The sequence below is a fragment of the Canis aureus genome, chromosome 23 (genome assembly GCF_053574225.1).
Source record: "Canis aureus isolate CA01 chromosome 23, VMU_Caureus_v.1.0, whole genome shotgun sequence".
NCBI classification, from domain to species: Eukaryota; Metazoa; Chordata; class Mammalia; order Carnivora; family Canidae; genus Canis; species Canis aureus.
In genome coordinates, this window is record NC_135633.1 from 17,693,755 (window position 1) to 17,720,779 (window position 27,025).

General features: G+C 34.9%; 1 protein-coding gene across 3 annotated transcripts in view; it reads left to right on the top strand.

Annotated features, from left to right (window-relative positions):
* SBF2 (SET binding factor 2) overlaps positions 1 to 27,025 on the top strand; it is a 461,568-nt gene that overhangs the window by 279,344 nt on the left and 155,199 nt on the right. For all 3 annotated transcript variants that reach the window (XM_077866518.1, XM_077866519.1, XM_077866520.1), the window contains exons 15-16: positions 3,545 to 3,654; positions 5,237 to 5,386. In XM_077866518.1, the coding sequence (XP_077722644.1) occupies positions 3,545 to 3,654; positions 5,237 to 5,386 (260 nt within the window). The remainder of the gene's footprint in view (positions 1 to 3,544; positions 3,655 to 5,236; positions 5,387 to 27,025) is intronic.

The window sequence follows — 27,025 nt, forward strand, 5'->3', positions numbered from 1 at the left end:
CTCTCTCTATGTCTATCAAAAATAAATAAATAAATCTTAAAAAAAAAAAAACCCTAGTGCTCATCTCATCATGTGCCCTCCTTAATGCCTGTCACCCAGTTACCCCATCCCCCCACACCTAATAAACTATTTTTCTTATTCCATAATTTATCTCTGTTAACTTGTTGTTTATATGTATGTTTATTGTTGTTTTAGAGGTTTACCTAGAGGCCATAGCACACATCTACTTTTGTCAGTTCGGCTTTCACCAGAAACTTTGCTGGTCAGCTTAGCCATCTGCCAGAGTCAACCCTGAGTTCTCAGCCTCCTGTGTATACCCAGTATTGGCAAATCTTCTGGGGAAAAAGTAGATGTGTGTGTTAACTCACCTCTCTAGCTTCTTTTCCCTTCTCTGGAATTTTAGGTTCTCCAGTCCTTCTGCTTCTATAGGAATTTGATATATTTAAGAAGATCATTTTGCATTTACTCTGACTTTTGTAATTTTTCTTGGTAGGAATTTTGGTTTGCTACAAACTATTCCATCATACCTTAGAAGTGAGTGTAATTTTATTACCAATGGATAACAATATAGTCATTGTATATTTATGTAGGAATGTTAATTTGCCATTCTTTTCCTTTTTTTAAATTTAAATTCAATTTGCCAACATAGAGTATAACACCCAGTGTTCATCTCATCATGTGCCCTCTTAATGCCTGTCACCCAGTTACCCTATCCACCTATCCACCTCCCCTTCTGCAACCCTTTGTTTGTTTTCAAAGTTTTTGCCATTATTTTCTTAAGAATTAATAGCTTTTACTTAAGTGTTGATTGGACTTTAACATAGAGAGGGGATGGAGAAGGTAGACAAGTTAGGGTAAATAGTTATCTTTTGAAGGAGTTAGGTAACTTTAATATTCATAAGCTAGCTGAGTACTTTCTTTAAATACCTACGTGAAGAGATGAGAAATTGTTTAAATTTAATTTACTTGAATTGTAGCCTTGTCTCAATATTATCTTTGTATAGTCTCTTTACTTTCCTCATTTTCAACCCATGTCAAATTCTTTCTTTAGATATATGTGGAGTATCTCATTGCAATCAGTGAGAGAGGTACACATAACTTAGTATTTAGCCCTGTGTATAAAATATGAATGAATGAATGAATGAATGAATGAGCCTATGTCCAACTTTCTGGTTCATTTGGGTTGATCAGAATCAGGATTTCCTTTGTACTAAAATTAAAAATTTGAATGTTTCATTTTACATGACACTCATTTAATATGACTGTAAAATTGCTCTGTATGAGGCATTCACATTTTGAGAGGTTAATTAGTTTCTACCCATTCTTTAGAGGAGCCAGACTAATGAGGATTGGCTAGAACTAGCATTGGAAAGCCAAAGCTTTAGAAAGGAAACCCTAGTAAGTCAAGTACCCATAAACCAGAGTTGTCATCAGATGTTAGAAAGTGAGTATTAGAATGCCACAGCTGGGGATTTGGCTAATCTGAATATCAGTAACTCCAAGTGAAGAACTTTCTTCTGGGAGTGAACTAAGTCATAGTCTTAAATAATTCCCAGATGGTAAAAGACTTGCTACCAGAAAATCTGTTTTGTTTTTTTTTTAATAGCTTGCCCTAAAGAAAATTTAAAATACTGAAGAGATTTTAGAATTAAAAGTTTATAAACACAGGTTAAAGATGTTGCTCAATAAAGTGTGTGGTATTATTTGGATACTCTAAGAAGTTTCTTACTCTAAATATAGATAGATTTCTAGTTCAGCCTATTCCACTGACTTACATGTGTGGGAAGCACCAGAGCACACAATTAAGAATGAACATTTTATACAGAAGTCATGTGAGATAATATATTTAACTATCATGATAATGCAGAATATATCAGTGTTGCATGATTAAAAACAATATGAAGAAAACTGGTAAAATTTGATTTCTGTTGTCTAGTTAATTATATGGTGCCAGTTGATTGCCTGATTCTGATAAAGCATTATAGTTAGGTAAGATGTCACCATTGAGGGTAAGCTGAATGATGAGTACATGAATCTTCTCTGTGCTATTTTGTAACTTTTTGTGAGCTTAAAATTATTCAAAATAAAGTTTTAAAAATGATTTAAAGGATATAAGATTTTGTAGTAATGAAATGAAAAGGATGCTAATAAATAAGAGATGATAGTCTTTCTTCTTAGATATGAAGGAAGTGAAGGGATTATACCTTTAGATTCCAAGAGCAGCCATAAAATAAGAGATCTTAAAGAAAAAGCAGAATCAGACCTCTAAATGTAGAGAACAAGGAGGGGTTTGGGTAAAATGGGTGAAGGGGAGTGGGAGATAGAGACTTCCAGTTATGAAATGAATAAATTACAAGAATAAAAGACATAGCATAGGGGCATCTCAGTGGCTTAGTTGGGTGAGTGTCTGCCTTTGGCTCAGATCATAATCCCAGGGTCCTGGGATGGAGCCCCCTATCAGGCTCCCTGCTCAGGGAGGATCTTGCTTCGCCCTCTCCTCTGTCCACCCCACCTTCTGCTCACTCATGCTCTCATGCGCTCTCTCTCGCTCTCGCTCTCTCTTATAAATAAAATCTAAAAAAAAAAAAAAAAAGATATAATAAAGAATTCAATGATATTATAATAGCTAGACAGATGGTAGCTACACTTGTGGTAAACAAAGCATAATGTATTAACTTGTCAAATCACTAGGTTGTACACCTGAAACTAATGTAGCATTGTGTGTTAACTACACTCAAATAAAAAGAAAAAAATATATAAAGAGTCTTTCTTTTTTAGCTTAGAATTATTGATACTACATGTTTTGTACCAATGATTTGGTAAAGTTCTTGGTGAAATTATACTTTTATTTAACTAACACTACTTTTATTTATATCCTTCTAATACTCTTTTAATAAGAAATTTATTCTAATTTTAGGCTATATATTAGTCTAGAATTATTCAATCTTATGGTAAAGGTGACTGGTACGTAGTTCATAGGACTAAAAAACTACTCCCAAGTTTATATAGTAATTCATAGGCCATAACCATTTCTCTTTTTGTATAGTGCTTTCTCAAGCCCCCATTACTCATATTTGTAGAATCTGATTTTTTTGTGGTATATAGTTTTTCTTTGGTAATGTCTTAGAAATATCAGCTTCTTTTTTTGTTAGTAGTCCTCTCACGTATAAGTATTAGCCACTTTTGTCATGATACTGTACCCCAAACACTTATCATTTTGTTTACAATTGAAGTTAAAAGTAGATGTTTACTTTTTCACAATCTTACTGTGCATTATGAATTAATTTGCATAATAGTTTAGTTTGTCATTGGAATCTATCCTGTGAAATTATCCTTAAAGGCTGTTGACTAACCTGACACTTCAAAACCTAAATATGTAATCAAAGCCATGAAATAGAATACCTTCGATGCTATGCAACCATAAATTCTAAATGTTGGTCATGTAAATAGGTACAACCATATAAACTGTAAACAGTAATATTTCCTTTGCTTTTGTAATTGCTGAAGAAGTTTAATTTGTGTTGTCTTTATATTCTTCTCCTAGTTTCGATAATGGATAAAGTGACAACAGTTTTCAACAGTGCACAGAGATTGGAAGTTGTTAGAAACTGCATCTCATTCATATTTGAGAATAAAACATTGGAGACTGAAAAGGTAATAAAATGCCTTCTTTCCCAAGTAAGCATTCATCATTTCCTTTTCAGATTTACATGTTTAGCGTGCAGAATGATCTCTCCTCTAATTACATCTCTATTCCTTATCAAGTGTCCTTTCATTGTTTTGATCATTTTATTTTATTTTTTTAAAGATTTTTTAATTTTATTTCAGAAGGAAAGAGCAGAGTGAAGGAGAGAGTACAAGTTGAGGGGAGGGATGGAGGGAAAGGGAGAAGCAGACTCCCCACTGAGCAGGAAGCCTCATGTGGGGCTCCATCCCAGAGTTCTGGGATCATGACCTGAGCTGAAGGCAGCCGCTTAACTGACTGAGACACCAGCTGCCCCTGATTTGATCATTTTAAATGAATTATGTCTAAGATTTAAAATCTTAGCCAAGCATAGATAGATACATGGCTACCGGAAAAATATAGTGATTTTTTCCTTAAACATTTAAACATTGTTCTTTAAATCCTACTTTGACATATTACTTAGAAATTTAACATTTTAAATATAATTTTATTTATTGCAAAGAATCTAGTCAGAATAAGAAATGAATTATAAAAAAAGTGGTATTCAACTAAATGTGCCTCATTAAAGCATATTTTCTTGCCTTCTTTAAGAAAACATGTTAAATATAATATAACCTTTTTATTTTAGTGACTCATTATAGCTCTGAATATCTATTACGAGGGACTAAACCATGAAAAGAGTAACATCCCCCTTACACTTAGGGTAAATGACCCCAAGCCTTTTTAGGTTTTGACTTTTTTGGTTTCCATTTTGTCTTAGGCTTAAAGTGTTAAGACTTCCTTTTGTTTTCTTGCTTTCAGGTTTTATATCCTGTTTCTTGTACCTGCCTATAACAATATTATTATGCTCTCCTACACTCAGACTTCTTCCTTTCCTTCTTATTTGCTCCTCCAATCTGTATTTTTTAGGTTTACAAGGTTAAATAAGCTTGTTATTATTTTATATAAAGTATATTAACTAAGCTCTAAATGGTGAACTGGAAGAGACATTCTTCTGGGTGATGAAGTGAAAGAATTTTAATGCATAAATCTAGACATTTGTATTTGTTGATCTGAGTCTTTTTTCTTTCTTTAATATGATAATGAAGTGAGATGAGGAGATGTAGAAATCTCTAGTCATAAATTAAAATTGACTAGTGATTAAATAACTGACCAATTTAAAAGTATAAAATTACCTGTGTTTCTTGTCACTTTAATTTTTCTTTCTGTTCTTGCCACAGAGATGTGGCCAGTTATTGAAAGAAGGCGTCTAAGTGTCATGAATGTTTTGGTGACCAAAGTTTTGTTGAGTTTTTTTTTAAAGTGAAGTTAATGTTTTTTTTTTTAACTTATAGTATAAATCAGTCTTATTTTTCATGCTGGCTTACAAATAAAAATAACTATAAACCTATCTATTTTATAATTATTCTTAATAGCAAATCAACACTTTTCTGTAAGTTTAATTCTAATATCTTTGTTAAGGTTTATTGGGTACACTTGAATTTTTAGTGTGATTGAAAGTTGTTATTTTCCATTGAGACCTTTTGTTCACTTCTACTCTCTTGTCCTCAGACCCTTCCAGCTGCACTGAGAGCCCTTAAAGGAAAGGCAGCAAGACAGTGTCTCACTGATGAGCTGGGATTACATGTCCAGCAAAACCGGGCTATATTAGACCATCAACAGTTTGACTATATAATAAGGATGATGAACTGTACTCTACAGGTAATTTTTAGTTCTTTCAGATTATTTCTAATATTTGAGAATGCTTTTTATTTTCCCAGGAGATTCTGTAATTACTGATATGTCAAGTTCTTAAGCCTTCCGTACATAGTGAATAGAATAAAGAATCAATATCCATAACATTTCTGTCAGAAACATTTATTACTTGTCATAAATAATGAGTTTTCATACTATCTTTGTATGCTCTTGAAGAATACTTTAAGCCAACAAATAGGTAAAAATAGGTTATTTTGTTCTTGAAGCAAGCCTTCTGAAAATGAAAAGTTGTCTTTAAAACAGTTTTATGTTACATAATGTTAGATTATTTAATAATTAAAAAAAAACAAAAAAAGATTATTTAATTACTTAATTTTTCATTTCATTCAGTTTTTAGTGGTACTATTAAGAGAGATGATAATGAATGATGGATAATCCAAATTATAAATGAATTACTCAATTATATAATTGCTAAGCACCATACATATAAATAAGGTAAAAAAATACTTCTAGTTGGCGTCAAAATATATATGTTATCTTACAGAAATAAACTTCCCATAGAATAATGAAGACAGTTTAGGAGAAGCAAATAATAAGATTTCCCCATCCTCTCTCACATGTTAGATACTGACATTGGCATCATATTGTTTATAGGTGATACAGAAATTATTTCTCAAACATTTTGCACAGGAGAAAAAAATGTAATTAAATAATTAAGAATTCAAAGACTATCTGTGGGACTCTGAAGTAAACAAAGTGCATGTTAAATTCTGTTAGATTGGAGAATGAGAATTACTAGGTATAATTAATAATGAAATTTCTGGATGAAAGAAGGCCTAGATAAATGGAAAGATACACCATGTCCATGGATTGGAAGACTTGATATTGTAAAAATATCATTTCTTCCCAAAATAATCAATAGAGGCAATGCAATTTCCATCAGAATTCTAACTAGAAGAGCAAAAGCCTAAGAATTACCAACACAGTCCTAAAACAGCAACAACAAACTTGGGAATTGGTCCTGTTAGATACCAAAAATTAGTTTAAAAGAAGACATACCAAAAAAATAAATAAAAAATAAAAATAAAAGAAAACATACAAATGGCCAAAAGGTACAGGAAAATGTATTCAACATCACTAATCATTAGAGAAATACAAATCAAAATCACCGTATCACTTCACATTTGTTAGAATGGCTATTCTCAAAAAGATAGAAGATAAGAAGGGTTAAGAAGGATGTGGAAAAAAGGGAACCCTTGTGCACTGTTGGTAAGAATGTAAATTGATACAGACACCATGAAAAACACAAAAGTAAAACCAGAGCAAGCATATTAATTCCAACAATCCCACTTCTGAGTATGTCAGAGGAAAACAGGTATTGAAAGTTATCTGCACCCCCCATGTTTACTGCAGCATTTTTAACAATAGCCAAGATGAGAAAACAGTGTGTCTATCAACAGATGGATAGAAAAAGAAGATGTGGTATATAAAAGCAAGGAAATTATTTAGCCACGAGAAAGAAGGAAGTCCTGCCATTTACAATAACATGGATAGCTGTTGAAGGCATCATGATAAGTGAAATAAGTCAGACAGAGAAAAATAAATAACATGGCATAACTGATATGTAGAATCTTTAAAAAAAAAAAAAAAAAAAAAAAAGGTCAAACTCTTAGAAACAGAGAATAGAAAAGTGGTTGCCAGGGCATGATGAATGGAGGAAATAGAAGTTGGTAAGAAAAAAAAAAAAGAAGTTGGTAAGAGATGCAAATTTTTACCTATTTGTTGACCAAGGCCTAGGGACCTAATATAAAATGTGGTGACTATAGTTGATAAAACTGTATTACATACTTGAAATTTGCTAAGAGAGTACAACTTAAATATTTGCATCAAACAATAACAAAACATAAATATGGGACTCCTTTTACAATGTATGCAAATGTCAAATCACCACGATGTACACTTGAAATATTTTACCATTTTATTTATCAATTATACCTCAATAAAACTTAAAACAATTTTTAATTAAGACTGTAGAAATCAAAGACAGTATGGTATCGGCACAATCATAAACAGATTGACCAAAAGAACAGAATATAGAACAGAGTTCGTAAACGGATGTTGATAGATAATAAACAGAGGTACACATATATGGGAATGTGATTTATGACAAAACTGACATTTCAGATCAGTGACAGAAGAATGAAAAATTAAATAAATTGCTGAGAAAATTAGGTGGCCATGTGTACAAAAAAAATGTACAGATACCTTACTGGTGTTTGTATATCACACTATATACTAAAAACAGTTTATGAGGATTAAATATTTAAATATGAAAAGACAACCTATACAATTTTTCAAACAAGCTTTAAAGGAGATATCCTTGACATTGGGATAGGAATAGATTTGTTACACAAGTCACAAATAGCGCTGATCTTAAAAGAAAAGATTGATAAATTTGGCCACATTAAAATTAAGAACTTCTCTTCATCAAAAAAAAAACAAACAAAAAAAAACCCATGAAGATAGTGAAAATGCAAGCCTCAGAGTGAGAGATGTTTGCAAAGCATATAACTGCTGACAGATTAGAGCTCAGATTATAAAAACTCTTACAAATCAATAAGAAAAAGGCAGCAAATTTTTAATGAGCTAGAGACTCTAAAAAGTATAAAAGTATCTCAGAATAAAGGAAACCCACTTGGTCAGTAAGAGAGGCTACTCCTTCATCACAGTTCTGGAAAGAGAAGATATGTGCAGCTAAGTTGATCAGAGCCCAGGTGAACCCATCAGAGTTGTGGTGGAGCTGTAACCCCATGAAATGTGAACAAGAAATAAACATTTTTTTCTTATAAGCCACTAAGATATTGAGGTTAAATTATCTAGAAAAAAGATCTATGTCAATAATTGACGAAGTGTAAAATAATTAATTAATTAATTAATTAATTAATTAATTAATTAAAAATATCTTGTTTATTTATTCATGAGAGACACAGAGAGAGAGAGAGGCAGAGACACAGGCAGAGGGAGAAGCAGGCCCCAAGCAGGGAGCCCAATGGGGGACTTGATCCTGGGACTCCAGGATCACACCCTGGGCCAAAGGCAGGCGCTAAACCACTGAGCCACCCAGGGATCATGTAAATGTGTAAGTTTAAATCATTATGCTAGCCTTTTACATTCACTATTTTATAATAATTTAAAAATCAGAATACCAAGTATTGGTAAAGTTATGGAACAAATGGAACTTGTAAACTTTGCTAGTTAGAGAGTAAAATGTTATATAATTCCTTTAGAAAATTTAGTAAGATATAACACAGGAAGAAATAAGATAATTTGTTATTTTCCTATGAAGCTGAATATGAACTATTCTGTGACCCAGTGATTCTCATTTTTGTAGGAAGGAAATCATGGAGTACCTTTATGAGAAGAATAAAACATAATAAATTTGACCTAAATAAAGCTATGTGTTTTGTTACTTTGCTGCAGTTTCTTTGGTATTATAATTATAGAGAACAAAGGAATTTGATTAACAGATGGAGGTCTCTAGAAGCCCTAAAGTTAGGTAATTTCTTGATACCCTGTGATTGCTGATAAAACTATAAAATCTGTTTTAGAGAGCTTTTTTTTCGTTAGAACTTTTTGTGCTATTTATTAACTGAGGAATTAAGTTTTAATGTTTCTTTAAACTTAATTTTAGCATATACCTATTAGTCATTTATAGAAGAGTGAGGTACCCTCAGGCTATGAATATTTTCCTTTTTCACTTGAATAATCATATTTCTGGGGAGAAAAAGGCATGGATTTTTTTTCTGCTTTCAAATACACCTGGACTAGGGCACTTAATATTTTTTTTATTCAATATTTCATAAATACATAAAAACAGATACTGCCTTTATTCCAGCACATGCTGTTGTTTAACGTTGTATAGAGGCTTCTCAGATATAAATGGGTTCACATGTGACATTCTTATTTTAATAGGTTATTTATTACTAACTTGGGATTTGTTAGTATTTATATTCTTGTTGCAACAATGTTACTTGTGGGGATTTAACGTGACATTCTGAACATTTTTTACAAAAAGCATAGAGTTTCAAGGCAGAGAGGCCAAACATCTGTGTTGGTATTTTAAGAAAGAAACCTTAACTAAATGAACTAATTTTTAGCTAGCAATTTGAAAACTTTAGTAATTTTGCTTTTCGTGATTTTGAAGTTATTCTGTCCTTCCCTGTCCTCAAGGGGAAATTAAGTGGAACTTGAGTACTGCAAGGGATTATTTTATTTATTAGGTTCTTTCAATGCCAAGGAAATTTTTTAAAGGACTGGTTTATAAAGGCTATATAGATTATTCCTATATATCATCTCATTTCAAATAACTAATCATCTTTTGGGTGCTTTTATAACTGAGATTACTATAAATCTCTCCAAAAATATCATGGCCTTAACTCTTTCATTTTTATCAAATACATGATTAAAACTTCATGTGTCAAGATCTTAGCTAAAGTTTTTTAACAATAAATTATAATTTAAAAACCCGTGATGTCCTCCATTTTCAGCATCGTAAACAACTGCATGCTAGAGGAACCCTCTGACTAGTATAGTAGAAATAGATCTTAGTATAGTATAGTATAGAGGAACCCTCTGACTAGTATAGTAGAAATAGATCTGAGAAAAATTGTATTAAAAAAAAGAAAAATAGCCATGTGATTTGGTACATTGTTTTTTCTAAGAAGAAAAGGAAATTTCTAATAGGCTCTTTTTCTACTCTCAGGAAAGGGACAAATACGGAAAACCAAATTCTCAGCAATTAGCAATTAGGAAAACCAAATTTGTGAGCACAATTAAGCATTGGCCTCTACAAGGATTGCTGTTTGACCCTGAGAGTTTTGAAATAGGCTAAGACATAAAAAGGGGAATAAAATAATTCCTATTCAATAGCATACCTCTCACCTTGTCTCTAGAAGAATCAGTTGTAAATCTTTCCTGGAAGAATGTATCCCCAATTTAAGATTCAGGACTCCCACAGATTAAATTCAATAAAATATGAACTCACTATTTAAAAATGACCAAATACCAGGGAAGTGAGCCAGTATGAATTAGTGTCAACAGAAACAACCAACAACAAATTATATATGTGGCAAAGAACTGGTATCATGTTTATATAAAGAACTTCTACAACTTAAGAAGCCAAACGAACCAATTCTTTTTTTTGTTTTTTTAAATTTTTATTTATTTATGATAGTCACAGAGAGAGAAAGAGAGAGGCAGAGACATAGGCAGAGGGAGAAGCAGGCTCCATGCACCGGGAGCCCGATGTGGGATTCGATCCCGGGTCTCCAGGATCACGCCCTGGGCCAAAGGCAGGCGCCAAACCGCTGCGCCACCCAGGGATCCCCAAACCAATTCTTTTTTTTTTTTAATTTTTATTTATTTATAATAGTCACAGAGAGAGAGAGAGAGAGAGAGGCAGAGACACAGGCAGAGGGAGAAGCAGGCTCCATGCACCGGGAGCCCGACGTGGGATTCGATCCCGGGTCTCCAGGATGGCACCCTGGGCCAAAGACAGGCGCTAAACCACTGTGCCACCCAGGGACCCCCCCCAAACCAATTCTTAAAAATGGAAAATTTAAACAGATTTTCACAAAATAATGTGTGAATAGTCAATAACCACATGAAAAAGGTCTCAATATCTTTAGTCATCAGAGAAATGCAATTGAAAATCACTGTGAGATAGTACTGTATAACCCACCCTTAGGCTAAGATTAGACTGACAATACCAAATGTTGGCGATGTTGTAAAGTAACTGGAAGTCTCATACTTTATTGTTGAGAACATAAACTGGTACAGGCACTAAAGAAAATAAGTCTGAGAGATTCTTATAAAACTAAGCATATACCTATTCTGTGATCTGACAATTTATAGATGTCTGCTGTTTATTTTGAAATGGCACTAAAAATAATATGGATTAATGGATAGATAAATGGATAAATAAATAATAAAGCAAGTCTAGTTAACTGTTCATGATATAATCTAAGAGGAAATGTACAGGTGTTCAGTATAAAACTCAACCTTGAGGGAACCCTGGGTGGCGCAGCAGTTTGGCGCCTGCCTTTGGCCCAGGGCGCTATCCTGGAGACCCGGGATCGAATCCCATGTCGGGCTCCCGGTGCATGGAGCCTGCTTCTCCCTCTGCCTGTGTCTCTGCCTCTCTCTCTCTCTCTCTCTGTGACTATCATAAATAAATAAAAATTAAAAAAAAAAAACTCAACCTTGATGTATGTTTGAATTTATTGCTATAAGTAAAAAAAAATACATAATTACAAAAAATGGATAGGTTGAATATCACATGCATGATGCTGCTGAGACATTCATATTAATGACCCAGGCATTCTTATTACTGGTGGTCTGCACATAGGAGTGGTGGATTTTCACTGAGATTTCTACTTCATGACCACCACTACACTTTGCCCTTTGCCATGGGCCCACAGCCTTGTGATGAATCAGCCTGTTTTGGCAGAAGGAGTTGCAAGCCTTCAGGTTATTGGCTCGGTGCTGTATGTCTGCTTATTCCTATTTATCAGGAAGCTGGAACAGTTCCCCATGACCATACATTGTGCATAGGCAGACATGGTGGCATCTACTCTCACTAGCATGGCTGGAGATGGAGAGATTTTAAGGACACTCATGCACTGTTCGTATGTATGAGGTAGCAAATTTGGGGATTTTGTTCAGTGCTGTCATATGAATGTATCCTCCCAGATTCACATGTTGGAAACTTAACCCCCAAGGGGATGGTTTTAGGAGGTAAGGCTTTGGGGAGGTGATTAGATCATGAAGATGGACCTCTCATGAATGAGATTAATATTTGTAAAAGAGAATCAACAGAGCTCCCTTAGTCCCTTCCACCATATAAGGATATGAGAAGTCTACAGCCCAGAAGAGGGCCCTCAGCTGACCATGCTGGCATTCTGATCTTGAACTTCCAATCTCCTGAACTGTGAGAACTAAATGTCTTATCATTTATAAACTACTCAGTCTGTGGTAGTTTGTTATGGCAGCCCAGAACAGACTAACACATTAAGAGTTTATTAATCAGTAGAATACATCTTACTTAATCAGGATAAGTTTTTACTTCTTTCATCTCTTCTCTTCCTTCATTTACTAATTTCTACTGTATACTAGTCTCTATACTAGTTATGGAGGTACACTTCATACTGAAATGATTAAGAAAGATATCCTAGTTCTTAAGGAGTTTGCAATCCAGAAGGAAAATCTCACAGGTAAATATATAATATAGTAGGAGATGTACTGTGTAAAAACACTTAACGCTATTACGGGATTACTAGATTTTGAGTGGGAAGGACATGGTCACAGAAAGCATTTGTCAGACAGAGGTTGAAAGAGTATTCCAGATAGAGGAAGTTGTTAGTAGAAAAAAAAGTATAGGAAAGGGCCTGTGTTTTTAAAATTTGAAAAATATTAATGTGATACCAAATGTAGGGTAGAAAGATGTTGTGAGATGAAAGAAGTCGATAGAGTAATTTCTGGTTAAAGTGAACAGATTAAATATGGACATTTGGTTTCAGCTATGACCTCAAACCTTAGTAAAACAAAAGTAAATGATTTTTTTAAATGTAGAAACCCACAGGCAAAACAAGAAAGGAGACAAGAGCAATGACATTTTAGATACTGGAAAGCTAATGGTGAATGATTTTAGTTAGCCTATTCAAGACAGCTTTTTCCTAATTGATGGTTGCAAAAGCCTTGAAGAATCCAAATTGCAGAACTGCAAAAGGCTCAGGGATTGGGGACATAAAGTTATCTCTGAAAACAGGAGGTTTAGTTGGGGCTAAAATTTAAAAAAAGGATTGGTTGAAAGTCCCCTTAAGATGCAGTTGGGTTGCCCTTCTAGATAATTTTTCAGTTCTGTATAAACAGCCAGCTACCCCTCCTTTACCCTGGTAGAATATTAGAGGTTTGTTTGTTTGTGTATGTATGTATGTATGTATGTATGTATTTCTAAGATTTTTAATTTATTTATTCATGAGAGACAGAGAGAGAGAGGCAGAGACATAGGTAGAGGGGGAAGTAGGCCCTGAGCAGGGAGCCCGACGCGGGACTCAATCCTGGGTCCCCAGGATCAGGCCCTGGACTGAAGGCGGTGCTAAACCACTGAGCCACCCGGGCTGCCCTGTGTATTTATTTTTAAGAGAGAGGACATCACTAGGCTGGGAGACCCTAGTCCTGGCTGAGGGAAATTTTGATTTTCTGCAAACAGGGGAGTTAAGTGAATGACAAATACTGAGAATACCAGTAGACTTTCTCCCTTCTGCTCCCAGAACTCTGGCACCTTGTCCTCAAGTCAGGAAATTGGACAATAGCTCTTTGAGAATTGTGGCCAGCCAGAGAGAAAAAGATCTTACCAAAGATACTGAGATTAGGAGTTTCTCAACAAAGTAGCTCAACTGGATCATGCTAAAATGAAGCTTGCAAGTCAACAATCTTCACCATGTACACATTCTTTTTATTTTGTCATTCTTTGCTTTACTTTGTGTAGAGTATGACCGAAGCAGAAGAGGCCACTAAAGTAAAGTCAGCTCCTACCATCGTTCCTCAACTCTGCTTTCATTCCCTACTCTCCCTTCTGAGAGAACCATCTAGTCATTATCCATAATTGTCCTGTGCTTCTCCTTCTTGGATATGTGTATCACTGTGATGGCCTCAGACAACCTCAGCATTCTTTTGCTCAGAAACTGGGTTAGCCACAGTCATTACTACCTTCTGGAAATAAGCCCAAAGAAATTAAATAATTTTCCCAAATCACAGAGTTTATAAATTGAAGAGGTGAATTCTGAATCTAGTTTTTGTTTTTATTTACTCTATGCTTTTAGCTCACTGATACTGTGTCCTTCAAAACACGATAGGTGGCAGTTAGATGCTCTATAGCTAAATTTAAGTGTAGATCAGAAGACTGTATTCTGGAAACTTGTGGATATTTCTTTTTCAGTTTTTAGAATAACAATTGGTCTTGAAAAACTCAACCCTAACTGAATAAAAACAGATTTTGTATTGTTCATTATCATACATCCAACATCCAAAGCAGCACCTGATACATAGAAAGTATTCAGATATGTTTGAATATATAAATGATTATATAATTATTTTTTCAAGTATAATTTTTAATAAAGATAATTATAAAAGATGGAAAAATTAGCCCAGAAAGGCCAATTACTTCTTTAGTAGGTGAGTTTTTGACATAATAATTCATATCAGTTTTAAATACTATCACATAAAGCGTAATGAAGAAAATTAATTTTACTTCATAATTAGAAAATTCACAAAACAGACCAAGAAAAACAAAAACAGCCATTTTGAAAATAAATACAGTTCAGGGATCCCTGGGTGGCGCAGCGGTTTAGCGCCTGCCTTTGGCCCAGGGCGCGATCCTGGAGACCCAGGATCGAATCCCACATCGGGCTCCCGGTGCATGGAGCCTGCTTCTCCCTCTGCCTGTGTCTCTGCCTCTCTCTCTCTCTCTCTATCATAAAAAAAAAAAAAAAAAAAAAAATACAGTTCATGTCAAAGTAGTATAAAATGAAGCCAGAAGTCTTTAAAAAATTTTTTTTTCTTCCCAATATTTTCTCACTCTTTTATGGTTTTTGAGATTGGTGAAGGGTTCAAGGCTTGAGATTCAAGGGTTACTGAACTCTTCTGATTTAGCACCTTTGGTATCTGTTTTTTCACCACTGCCGTTCTTGAATTTGGAAGCAGTAATTATTAAAATAAGTAACTTTGAGGGCACCTGGGGGGCTCAGTTGGTTAAGCATCTGCCTTTGCTCAGGTCATGATTCCAGAGTCCTGAAATAAAACCCCACCTGGGGCTCCCTGCTTAACGGGGAGCCTGCTTCTCCCTCTTCATCTGCCTGCCTCTCCGCCTGCTTGTGTGTATGCACGTGCTTCTCCCTCTCTCTGTCAAATAAATAAAATCTTTTAAAAAAAGAAATAAGTAACTTTTTTAAGTTGCTTATTAAGGCACTAACTTGATTGTTAATAGTTTTGAGTTTCAGATTTAGGAGAAAATTCATTAAGAAGTTCATTATTCTGGGGCACCTGCGTGGCTCAGTGGTTGAGCCTCTGTCTTTGGCTCAGGTTGTGATCCCGGAGTCCTGGGATCGAGTACCACATCAGGCTCCCCACAAGGAGCCTGCTTCTCCTTCTGCCTATGTCTCTACCTCTCTCTGCGTCTCTCCTTAATAAATAAATAAAATCTTAAAGAAATGAAAAGAAGTTCATTATTCTAACAGCTATAAAGTTTAAGCCAAATCTTCAGCTACCACTACTCAACTAAGATCATTGGTAAGAACTTATTGATAAATATAGTGGAAACTTTTCAATCCTTATTTGACATTTGGTAACATTTCATGATGCTCTTTACAAAACCTTCCTCTCTTATCTTTGATGGTAATATTTCCCCTGGTTTTCCACTTCTTTTGAATTTCTTTTTCAGTCATTTTGATATGGCTCCTCTTCCATCACCCTTGCAAATGGTGATGTTCATTTGCATCTTTAGACCCATCTTTAGATTTTCTGCCAGTCTAAGTTTCTCATAGGCGATCTTACTGATCTCCATTACCATCTTTTACTTATGCCTTCCAAATTTGTACCTCAAGCCCAGATCTACCTCTTGTTTCAGACTAAATATCCTGCTGGTTATTGTCCATGTGTGCTTGAATGTCCCAAAGCTATTTAGCTGTTATGTTCCAAACTGAAATAATAATCTTTTACTCCCATTTCCAGCTACTACCCACAAACTCTTCTCTTGTTTCCTACTTCAACAAATGGCACCTATCACCCAAAACCATGGAATTAGACCTTCTCTTAGCTTTACCCTCCTATTTAATCAGCCACTGAAGCCTATATATTCTACTTCCTAAATATCTCTCAATTCCATCTACTTTTCTCTGACCTTAAATTCCAGTATTCTGATTTAGTCATCAACATTTCCTACTTGCTCCTGCACTAACTTAACTGGTCTCCCTACATCCATCCTGACCCATCCCCCTATCATATCTATTTCCTTTCTTTACCAAAGTGATATTTCTATAATTTAACTTGGATCTTGTCACTTCCCAGCTTAAAATTCTCCCCTTTTGCTTTCAGAATAAATTCTAATCATATCTTGGCTCATATCTAACTCTGTAGCATCATCTTTCACTGCTCTCAGTCTTCTGACCTTTGCACATCTTACTGCCTTAGTTTGGAACACTGTTTCTTTCTAATCCCCATTCCCTCATTTATCCCTTTCACCTAGCTGACTCCTACTCATGCTTTCATTTCAGTTCAGATGTCACTTCCTCCTGGAAGCCTTCCTCTGCCCATTAATTATGGATTGGTAGCCACTTCATTGTGCTTCTGCTGTATCTCATATTTCTCCTATCCTATCCGTCATGACTCTGCAAATGTGCTTATTACAAATAATGAAATTGCTTGTTTTGACTTCTCTGTTTTTTCCATTATGTCTGGTATGAAGTAGTTTCTCAATAAAAATTTGATGAATGAGTAAATAAGTGAATGTAATATAAGTAGCTATTACCTCAGCTAGTTTAAGTTTCAGTTTTACACATTTTCCATCCCTACACAGGTTTGTAGCATTTATCCTTTCTTTGTTACACAGTAGGTTTCCCCTTATGCATAGTTTCACTTTTCCCCAGTTTCAGTTATCTGTGGTAAGCCACAGTCAGAAGCCCATGATCCTCCTTTTGGCTATTCATCAGTAAGTCAGTAGGTCAATAGTAGCCTAACACTGTGTCGCAATACCTATGTCATTCACCTCAATTCATCACATCACATAGGCATTTTATCATCTCCAAGAAAGAGTGAGTATGGTATGATATTTAAGAGAGAAAGAGAGGGACGCCAGGGTGGCGTCCAAGAAAGAGTGAGTATGGTATGATATTTAAGAGAGAAAGAGAGGGACGCCAGGGTGGCTTAGTTGTTGGGCATCTGCCTTTGGCTCAGGACGTGATCCCAGGGTCCCGGGATCAAGTCCCACATTGGGCTCCCTGCTTGGAGCCTGCTTCTCCCTCTTCTCTCTGCTTCTACCTGCTTTTGTCTCTACCTCTCTCGCTCTGTCTCACATGAATAAATAAATATATTTTATAAAATAGACAACATCAACATAATTGTTATTACAGTATGTATGCCTGGTATGCAGATCTTTGTTTCTAAATACCAATCTCCACTGAAGGGAAGAAATGACTCCTTGAAAAAATGGCTACAGCCAGGAATACAGCAAAGAAAACATAAAGGCTTGGAGTATCTTCACATTCCAAAAGATACAGACTGCTCAAAGAATGAATGGACTCTAGTTGGATTTTTGATTATGGTAAAACATATATAACATAAAATTTACCATTTTAAGCATTTTTAAAAGTACAGTTCAGCAGCATTAAATAACATTCACATTGTTAGGCAGACATTTCTGCCATTCATCTCCAGAATGTTTTCCATCTCCCAGACTAAAACTGTATACCAATTAAATAGTAACTCCCAGGATCCCTGAGTGGCTCAGTGGTTTAGCATCTGCCTTTGGCCCAGGGAGTGATCCTGGGGTCCTGGGATCGAGTCCCACGTCGGGCTTCCTGCATGGAGCCTGCTTCTCCCTCTGCCTCTGCCTCTGTCTCTGCCCCTCCATCTCCCTCCCTCTCTCTCTCTCTCTCTCTCTCCCTCTCTCTCATGAATAAATAAATAAACCTTTAAAAAAAATAGTAACTCCCATTTCTCCTCACCCCACTCTAGCCCCAAGTGACCTCCATTCTGTTTTTTATCTTTATGAGTTTGACTACTGTAGGTGGAATTGTGTAGTATTTGTCTTTCTCTTACTGGCTAATTTCATTTATTCATGTTGTAGCAGGTATTAGAATTTTCTTCCTTTCTAAGGCTGAATAATATCCTACTGTATGTCTACACCGTATTTTTCTTATTTACTTATCTATCAGTGGAAACTTTAGGTTGCTTCTACGTTTTAGTATTATAAATAATGCTACAATGAACATAGGTATACAAATATCTCTTCAAGTCTCTGCTTTCATTTCTTTTGAGTTTGTACCCAGAAGTGGAACTGCTGGATCAAATGGTAATTCTATCAATTTGTGGGGAATCACTATATTGTTTTCCATAGCAGCTGTACCATTTTATATTCCCACCAGTAACACACAAGGATTCTAATCTCTCCACATCCTCACCAGTGCTTGTTATTTTTTGTTCTTTAAGAGTGAGAGGTGGTATCACACTATGATTTTGATTTGCATTTGCATAATGATGATGGTGGTATTGAGCATTTTTTCATGTGTTTATTGGCTGTTTGTATATCTTCTTTGAAGAAATGTCTCTTTAAGGGATGCCTGGGTGGCTCAGCAGTTGAGTATCTGTGTTTGGCTCAGGGCGTGATCCCGGGGTTCCAGGATCGGGCTCCCAGTGAGGAGCCTGCTTCTCCCTCTGCCTGTGTGTCTGTCTCTCTCTTTGTCTCTCATGAATAAATAAATAAAATCTTTAATAAAAAAAGAAGGAAGAAATGTCTTTTTAAGTCCTTTGGCCATTTTTAAATCACTGTAGTTGGAATTTTTGAGGAACTTGATAATACTCTAAAATTTATTTGAAAGAACATGAAGAGCAAAGAACAGGAATTTCCCTATCAGATATCAATACTACTTTGAAATCATCATATTAAAATTAGTGTTGTATTAGAAAACAAGAGACTAATAAACCAATAAAATAGAGTATGTGGAGACGTACTAGTGTTTATGGGAACTTAATAGGTATCACAAATCAGAGAACTTATTTAATAAATGCTGTTGGGAGAAGTGGATCACTATATGGAGAGAAAGTATTCCTCGATAGTAACACTTATAAAGATGTTCTTCAGGTAGATTAAACATCTATATGTAATGCTAGAACTACAAAGTTAATAGAAGAAATGAAGATGAATATCTTTGTGTCCTAGGGCCAGGGAAAAAATATTTAAAATTTAAAACATAAATGCAATAATACAAGTAAACATAAATACAAGCAATAGAAAACCAGATGGATTTTGTAAGTTATTAAAAGTTTCTTTAAAAATATTTATTTATTGGGATCCCTGGGTGGCGCAGCGGTTTAGCGCCTGCCTTTGGCCCAGGGCGCGATCCTGGAGACCCAGGATCGAATCCCACATCGGGCTCCCGGTGCATGGAGCCTGCTTCTCCCTCTGCCTGTGTCTCTGCCTCTCTCTCTCACTGTGTGCCTATCATAAATAAATAATTTAAAAAAAATTTTATTTATTTATTTATTTATTTATGAGAGAGTACACATACACGAGTTGGGGGAGGGGCAGAGAGAGGATCTCAGGCAGACTCCCTGCTGAGCTTGGAGCTCAGTTTTACCCCATGAGATCATAACCTGAGCTGAGATCATAACCAGAGCCAAAATCACAATAGACAATAACCAACTGAGCCACCCAGGTACCTCTAAAATTCTTTAATCAAAGAAGGACAGCATGAATGAAGTCAATATACAGATGTTAATTAATAGACCAGAAATCTTATTTTACTCTCTAAAATCAACAAGAAAATATCTGGGATATACAAAAAAATTCTCTAAATCACCAAGAGTTAAATAGCAACTGCAATGAAAATTGAAAAAAGTAGAGCACCTGAGTGGCTCAATTGGTTGAGCATCTGCCTTCAACTCAGATCATGATCCCAGAGGCCTGGAATTGAGCCCCACATCGGGTTCCCCACTCAGTGGGGAGCCTCCTTCTCCCTCTCCCTCTGTCCCTTCACTTCCCTCCCCTGCTCATGCTTTCTCACAGTGTACTTTCTGTCTTTCTGAAAGAAATAAAATCTTAAAAAAAAAGAAAATTGAAAAAATATATGAAGAGGCTCTTTATAAAAGAGAGAACTCAAAAAGCTACAAGGATACATAAATTAAAATAGTAACTTTATATTCCTAAGGCTGGAAAAAATAGAAAGTAGAATAGTAAAGTATTGGTAAGGCTGTAGCAATATAGGAATCCTCATGCATTGCTGATGAAGAACATAGATAGGAATCATTATTTTGGGGAACAATTAGGTGGTACTTAGAAAGAGACCATGTATATAGTATCCTTTAATGAAGCAATAGTTCTGGATAAATGATTGATGGAGAGAGGGGAAAGGAGAGGGATATTAAAGGAATTATCAGTCATCCCTTGTTATAAAGTACAATGTTTAGATTTTCCCCTGCTTAACATGAATTAAAATATAGGATTTATCATATATCTGTAATTAATTGATGTTTGTAGATTATTTAGTCCATATATTTACCTGTTTTGAAGAGGGAGAGAGTAAGGACAAATTGGAGCCCCTGCTAATCTCTCACTGCCTTTAAACCTTCAACTTTGTTGATGCAGTTGACTTGCAGAAAAAGTTAATTCCATTTACTACAGAGTTGCACATACACTAGTTCAGAATGCAAAGAAGCTGAAAGGAAATCCAATAAGAGCTTGGAGGAGCTACAGACTTGACTGACAAAATAAGCCAGAAGGTTGTTGACACTACCATGACCTCTAAACATAAACAAGTGTGCTGTTCCACTTCCACCTTTCAAGTCTCTGGCAACTCTAACTCAGAACCATCTAGAGAAGGGAATTCTAGAGAACATAGTTCCAGTTTAGTTAAATTGACATGGTACAAATCACTATTCTCTTCTTCCCAGTCAGTACTCTAATTTAACATGAGACCCTCTGAGGCTGTGAACTGCAGTTGTGTTGTAATTCAGTCACCTACAGGATTAGACTTTGTTATGATATTTAGATTTCTCAACCCTGCAGCTACAGGATCTTATTTATTTTTAAGAGCGATCAGAGAAACTGTCTGGTCCTTATATCCTTGTGATATAAATTTAACACCCTGAGTTTATTAAGATCTTTTCTTCAAATTCTCTAATACATTTTGAAACAATGGACTAGCCTCATTGTTCCTCTTATATGAATTAAAATATTTATGGCAACAATTACTTGATTATCTATAGGCACTCAATTATAGCTATCTATTGGTGGTAATTTGTTTTCAGTTGAGTGCCATGGACTACCAGTTAACTATTTTTATTAATTCTTTTTTTTTTCAGATTTATTTATTTATTCATGAGAGACACACAGAGAGAGGCAGAGACATAGGCAGAGGGAGAAGGAGACCCCTCTCAGGGAACCCGATGTGGGACTTGATCCCGGATCCTGGGATCACACGAGCTGAAGGCAGACACTCAACCGCTGAGCCACCCAGGCGTCCCAATCTTTTGTTTTTAAAACATTTTTAGTTTCACAGCAGAATTGAGAAAGTATAGAGATTTCACATATAAGTATAGATATTTCACATATACCCTTTGTCCCACACATAGGTAGCTTCCCCCTTTATGAGCATTCACCACCTGAGTGGTACATTTGTTACTATTAATGAACCTATGTTAACACATCATAATCATCTAAAGTCCATAGTTTACATTGTTTCACTCTTGGTATTATAAATTCTTTGGTTTTAGATGAATATATATTGAAATGGATCCATGCAAGTATTTTTATTGCACTAAAAATCCTCTGTGCTCTACTTATTTATCCTCCTTCCAATTACTACTGCTTTTGAATCAGATCTAAAATCCAATTTCAGATTTCCACCCTTAAGTTGCTTTTCTTCTGAAACAATTATTGGTACAGATCGGGAAGTTCCTTAAGTAGCACTCTTCATTTTCTGCAAGTTTGTTGTATTATAGTTCTCTCAGTTACATCTGTCTAAATGTGTAGAAAAGACCAACAATAATTTCCAAATATTCTGGGCAATAAAATAATTGTTTTTACAAATGAAAAATAAAATACTATCTTAACTAGTTATATCAGATTTCATTGAGCGTTTACTATAATATCTAAGGGATATTTAATAGAGATTTAACAGACTACTGACAGTCATGGATTTGATATTCTTTGTGTTGACCAATTGAAAACAATTTATGATAAATAGTAATTTGTATTTTTGCTGAAGCAGAAATTTGAGCTGTGCATGTAATGCTATTATATGCTGGTCAAACACTTAGCTAGTATGGAAACTTTGCTAATCATGATTCATTCTGCATCTCAACTTGACCTTGTTTTCAAGTAGTCATTGTGTGACTCATGAAATTCTATTTGTGAAATATATAATATTTATGACATATGTATTGTTTGAAGAATAGTAGTAAAATAGATACACATGTACCCAACACCCAGTTCAAGAAATGAAAGATTAACACTGAAGTCCTTGGGAGCCCCACCACAACTCTTCCTGCTCTTCCTCTCCCTTAATGCCACTCTCTTAAATTTGATATTACTCATTCCTTTGCTTTTCTTCATGTTTTTACGTCATAGTTGTACTCTTAAATATAATGCAGTTGAGTTTTGTCTGTTTTGACCTTCATATAATTGGAGTCATTCTGTTTTTTTCATTGATACAATCAGTATTTGTTGAGCAACTGCCTAAAATACTTAATCCATTTTGGTGTATAAAATTATGGTTTGTTTACATTCATTGCTGTATGAGTCCATGCTACTGTTGAAGGCTATTTGGTAATGAAAACAGTGTTGTAACTGAAAACATTGTTGCAGTAACTATTCTTATACACTGATGCACTTGTGCAGGAATTTCTCTTGAATAAACACATAGGAATGGAATGCTGAGTCAAGAGTATGTGCAACTTCAACTCTACCAGATTATGACAAATTGTTTTCTAAAATATCTTTATAAACTTATACTCTAACAACAGTGTGTGAGAGTTACTATGACATTATTAATTTTAAATTCTACTAGTCTGGTGATTGTTAAATGGTATATATCATTGTAGTTATAATTTGCATTCCTTAATAATTAATAAAATAAAACAGTTTTTCATGTTTTTTAGCTTTGCATATTTTCTATGTAAGGAAAGGACTATTTGCCTTTTTTGCCCTTTTTTTTCTTTTGCATTATCTTTTTCTCATTGATTTATAGGAGTTCTTAATATGTTCTGAATTCCAAGCCTTTCATGTGGCAGATATTAGTTTCTAGTCTGTGGTTTTCTTTTGCTTTTCTTTGTTGTTGTTGTTGTTGTTTTTTGTTGTTTTTGTTGTTGTTTTGGGTTTTTTTTTTTTTGCTTTTTTTGTTTTGTTTTGTTTTTTTGCTTTTCTTTCTGATAATTTTTGGTAAATATAAGTTTATTATTTTAATCTAGTTAATTTCATTAATTGTTTCCTTTATGGTTTGTACTTTTTTATGTCTCATGTAAGAAAACCTTCTCTACTGTGAGGTCATAAAGATATTCTCATATCCTCATTAAATATTTAATAATTTTACCTTTCATATTTAAGTCATTTATCTAAAATTAATTTTTTGTGAACTGTATGAAGTACAGTTCCAGTTTATTTTTCCCCAAATGTATAATCAATTGCCTGTAGAACTAGTTGTATAATAGTATATCCTTTCTCCAATGATTTGCTATGATCCCCTTTTCATGCATCACATTTCTATATATATTGGGTCTGTTCAGGATTTCTGCTTTGTAAATCTATTTACCTATTTTCCCAAAAGCATCATATAGTCTTAATTAAAGTTTTGTGTGTGTGGTTTTTTTTTAGATTTTATTTCTTAGAGAGAGAGAGAGAGAGCACACAAACAGGGGGAGCAGCAGGCGGGGGAGAGGGAGAAGCAGGGAACCTGATGTGAGGCTCCATCCCAGGACCCTGGGATCATGACTTGAGCCAAAGGCAGATGCTTAACCAAGTGAGCCACTCAGGTGCCCCACTTAATTAAAGTTTTATAATTTTAACATCTGTGAGACAAGTCCCTGTACTGACCCCAATGAAATCCTAAGGAATATCTTCCCTGTTTTTTGCCCTTTGCTTTTCTATATACTTTTAAGAATCACCTTACTGAATTCATGAGAACTCTTGTGGGACTCTGATTAAAATTGTGTTGAATCTGTAGGCTAATTTAGGTAAGAACTGATCTATTCACTAGTCTTTCTATCCATAAGCATAGTATATTTCTTAATGTATATAAGCCTTTAATGTGTTTTAATAACTTTTTTGCATTTTATTTTTTTGTTAAATGCTTTTTATAAGTTTCAATTTTAGCTCGTTAGTTAACATACAGTGTAATATTAGTTTCAGGTGTACAGTGATTCAGCAATTCTATGTCACCCAGTGTTAATCACAAGTTTACTTCTTAATCTCTGTAACCTATTAAACCTGTCCCCGCACTCATCTTCCTTCTGATGACCATCAGTTTATTCTCCATAATTAAGAGTCTGTTTCTTCATTTGTCTCTCCTCTTTTTTTCCCCTGTGCTCATTTGTTTTGTTTCTTAAATTCCACATATGAGTGAAATCATATGGTGTTTGTCTTTCTCCGAATGACTTATTTCACTTAGCGTAATATTCTCTAGCTCCATCCATGTAGTTGTTTTTTTTTAAAGATTTATTTATGTATTTATTTATGATAGAGGGAGAGAGAGAGAGAGAGAGAGAGAAGCAGAGACACAGGAGGAGGGAGAAGCAGGCTCCATGCCGGGAGCCCGACGCGGGACTCGATCCCGGGACCCCAGGACCGCGCCCTGGGCCAAAGGCAGGCGCCAAACCGTTGAGCCACCCAAGGATCCCCCTCCATCCATGTAGTTGTAAATGACAAGATATCATTCTTTTTTTAATGGCTGAATAATATTCCAGTGTGTGTGTGTGTGTGTGTGTGTGTATGACATCTTCTTTATCCATTAATCTATGGATGAACACTTAGGCTGTTTCCATATCTTGGCTGCTGTAAATAATGCTGCTATAAACATAGAGGTGCATGTATCCCTTTGAATTAGTGTTTTTGTATTCTTTGGGCAAATACCCAGTAATACAATTGCTGGATTTTAGGGTAATTCTATTTTTAACTTTTTGAGTAACCTCCATACTGTTTTCCAGAGTGGCAACATTCCCACCAACAGTGCACAGGGGTTTCTTTTCTCCATATCCTGGCCAAGACCTGTTGTTTCTGTGTATTTGATTTTAGCCATTCTTACAGGTGTGAGGTGATATCTTATTGTGGTTTTAGTTTAAATTTCCCTGAAAGAAAATGATGATGAACATCTTTTTCATGTCTGTTGGCCATCTTATGTCTTCTTTGGAGAAATGTCTGTTCATGTCTTCTGCCCATTTTTAAATGAAATATTTTTGGGGGTATTGAGTTTTATTAGTTATTTGTATATTTTAGATGGTAACCCTTTATCAACTATATTATTTCCAAATATCTTCTCCCATTCTATAGGTTGCCTTTTAGTTTTGATTTAATAACATTCTATGATTTTTCTCCATGACAGTCTTTACATATCTTTTGTTACATCTATCCCTGGTTATTCTATCATTTTGCTTTTAACTGTTGTTGCTATTGTAGATGGTATCTTTAAAAATTACATATTCTAGTTGCTTTTCTCTGATGTATAGAAATATATTAAGTTTCTTAATATATTTGCAAACTTCATTGTATGTAATAATTTGTCTGCATATTCTTTTTAGTTCTTTATGTTGGTGGTCATTTCATCCAGTGTCATCCATATCATCTAGTAATAAGTTTTACCTTATTTTCCAAACTTTATTCATTTTATTTCTTTTTCTTATTGTCTAGCAAAGATTTGTAATATAACATTAAATAGAAGTGACACCTTTTAAAGTTTAATCATTAAGCTTTCTATTTGTTAAAGGTTTTTTTTTTAACAGCGTTTAACATTTTATTTTTAATTTAGTTTTATTATTATTTTTAACACTGTTAAATTAGTTTCAGGTATACAATATAGTGATTCAACACTTCTATTCAACACCTGGTGCTCATCAAGTTTGGTTAGATGTTCTATAAAAAGTTCTATTTCAAAACAAAGTAAAACAGACTTAATTAAAGATAATATAGTATGGGGAAAAAGTCTTCTTCCATTCTTAGTTTGTTCAGAGTTTTTAACATTAATATGTGTTGTTTCATGAAATGCTTTCTCTGCAGATACCAATTTTCATGAATTATTGAACTTGGTATGTTAGAAATTTTCTCATGATTGTTTCCATCATTTGAGATTAGCCTATAAAATCTCTTACTGTTTTTGACTGGTATTGGAGCAAACATATATACTTAGTGTCAGAAAATGAAGTAAAGGAGCACCAGGGTGGCTCAGTCTGTTAGGCATCTGACTTCAGTTCAGGTCATGATCCTTAGGGTCCTGGGATCGAGCTCCGCCTCAGCTCCCCACTGAGCGGGGAGTCCACTTCTCCGTATTCCTCTGCCCCTCCCCCTACTCATGCACTCATATAAATAAATAAAATCTTCTTTTAAAAAAAGAAAATGGGGGCGCCTGGGTGGCTCAGTGGTTGAACCTCTGCCTTTGGCTCAGGTCGTGATCCCAGGGTTCCAGGATTGAGTCCCACATCGGGCACCCTGCAGGGAGCCTGCTTCTCCCTCTGACTATGTCTCTGCCTCTCTCTGTGTGTCTCTCATGAATAAATAAATAAATCTTTATTTATGAATGAAATGAAGTAGAGATTGTTCCTCTGTATCTCCTATCTGAAAGAGTGAAGGTTAGACTGAAATAGCATGTTCCTTAAAAGTTTGTTAGA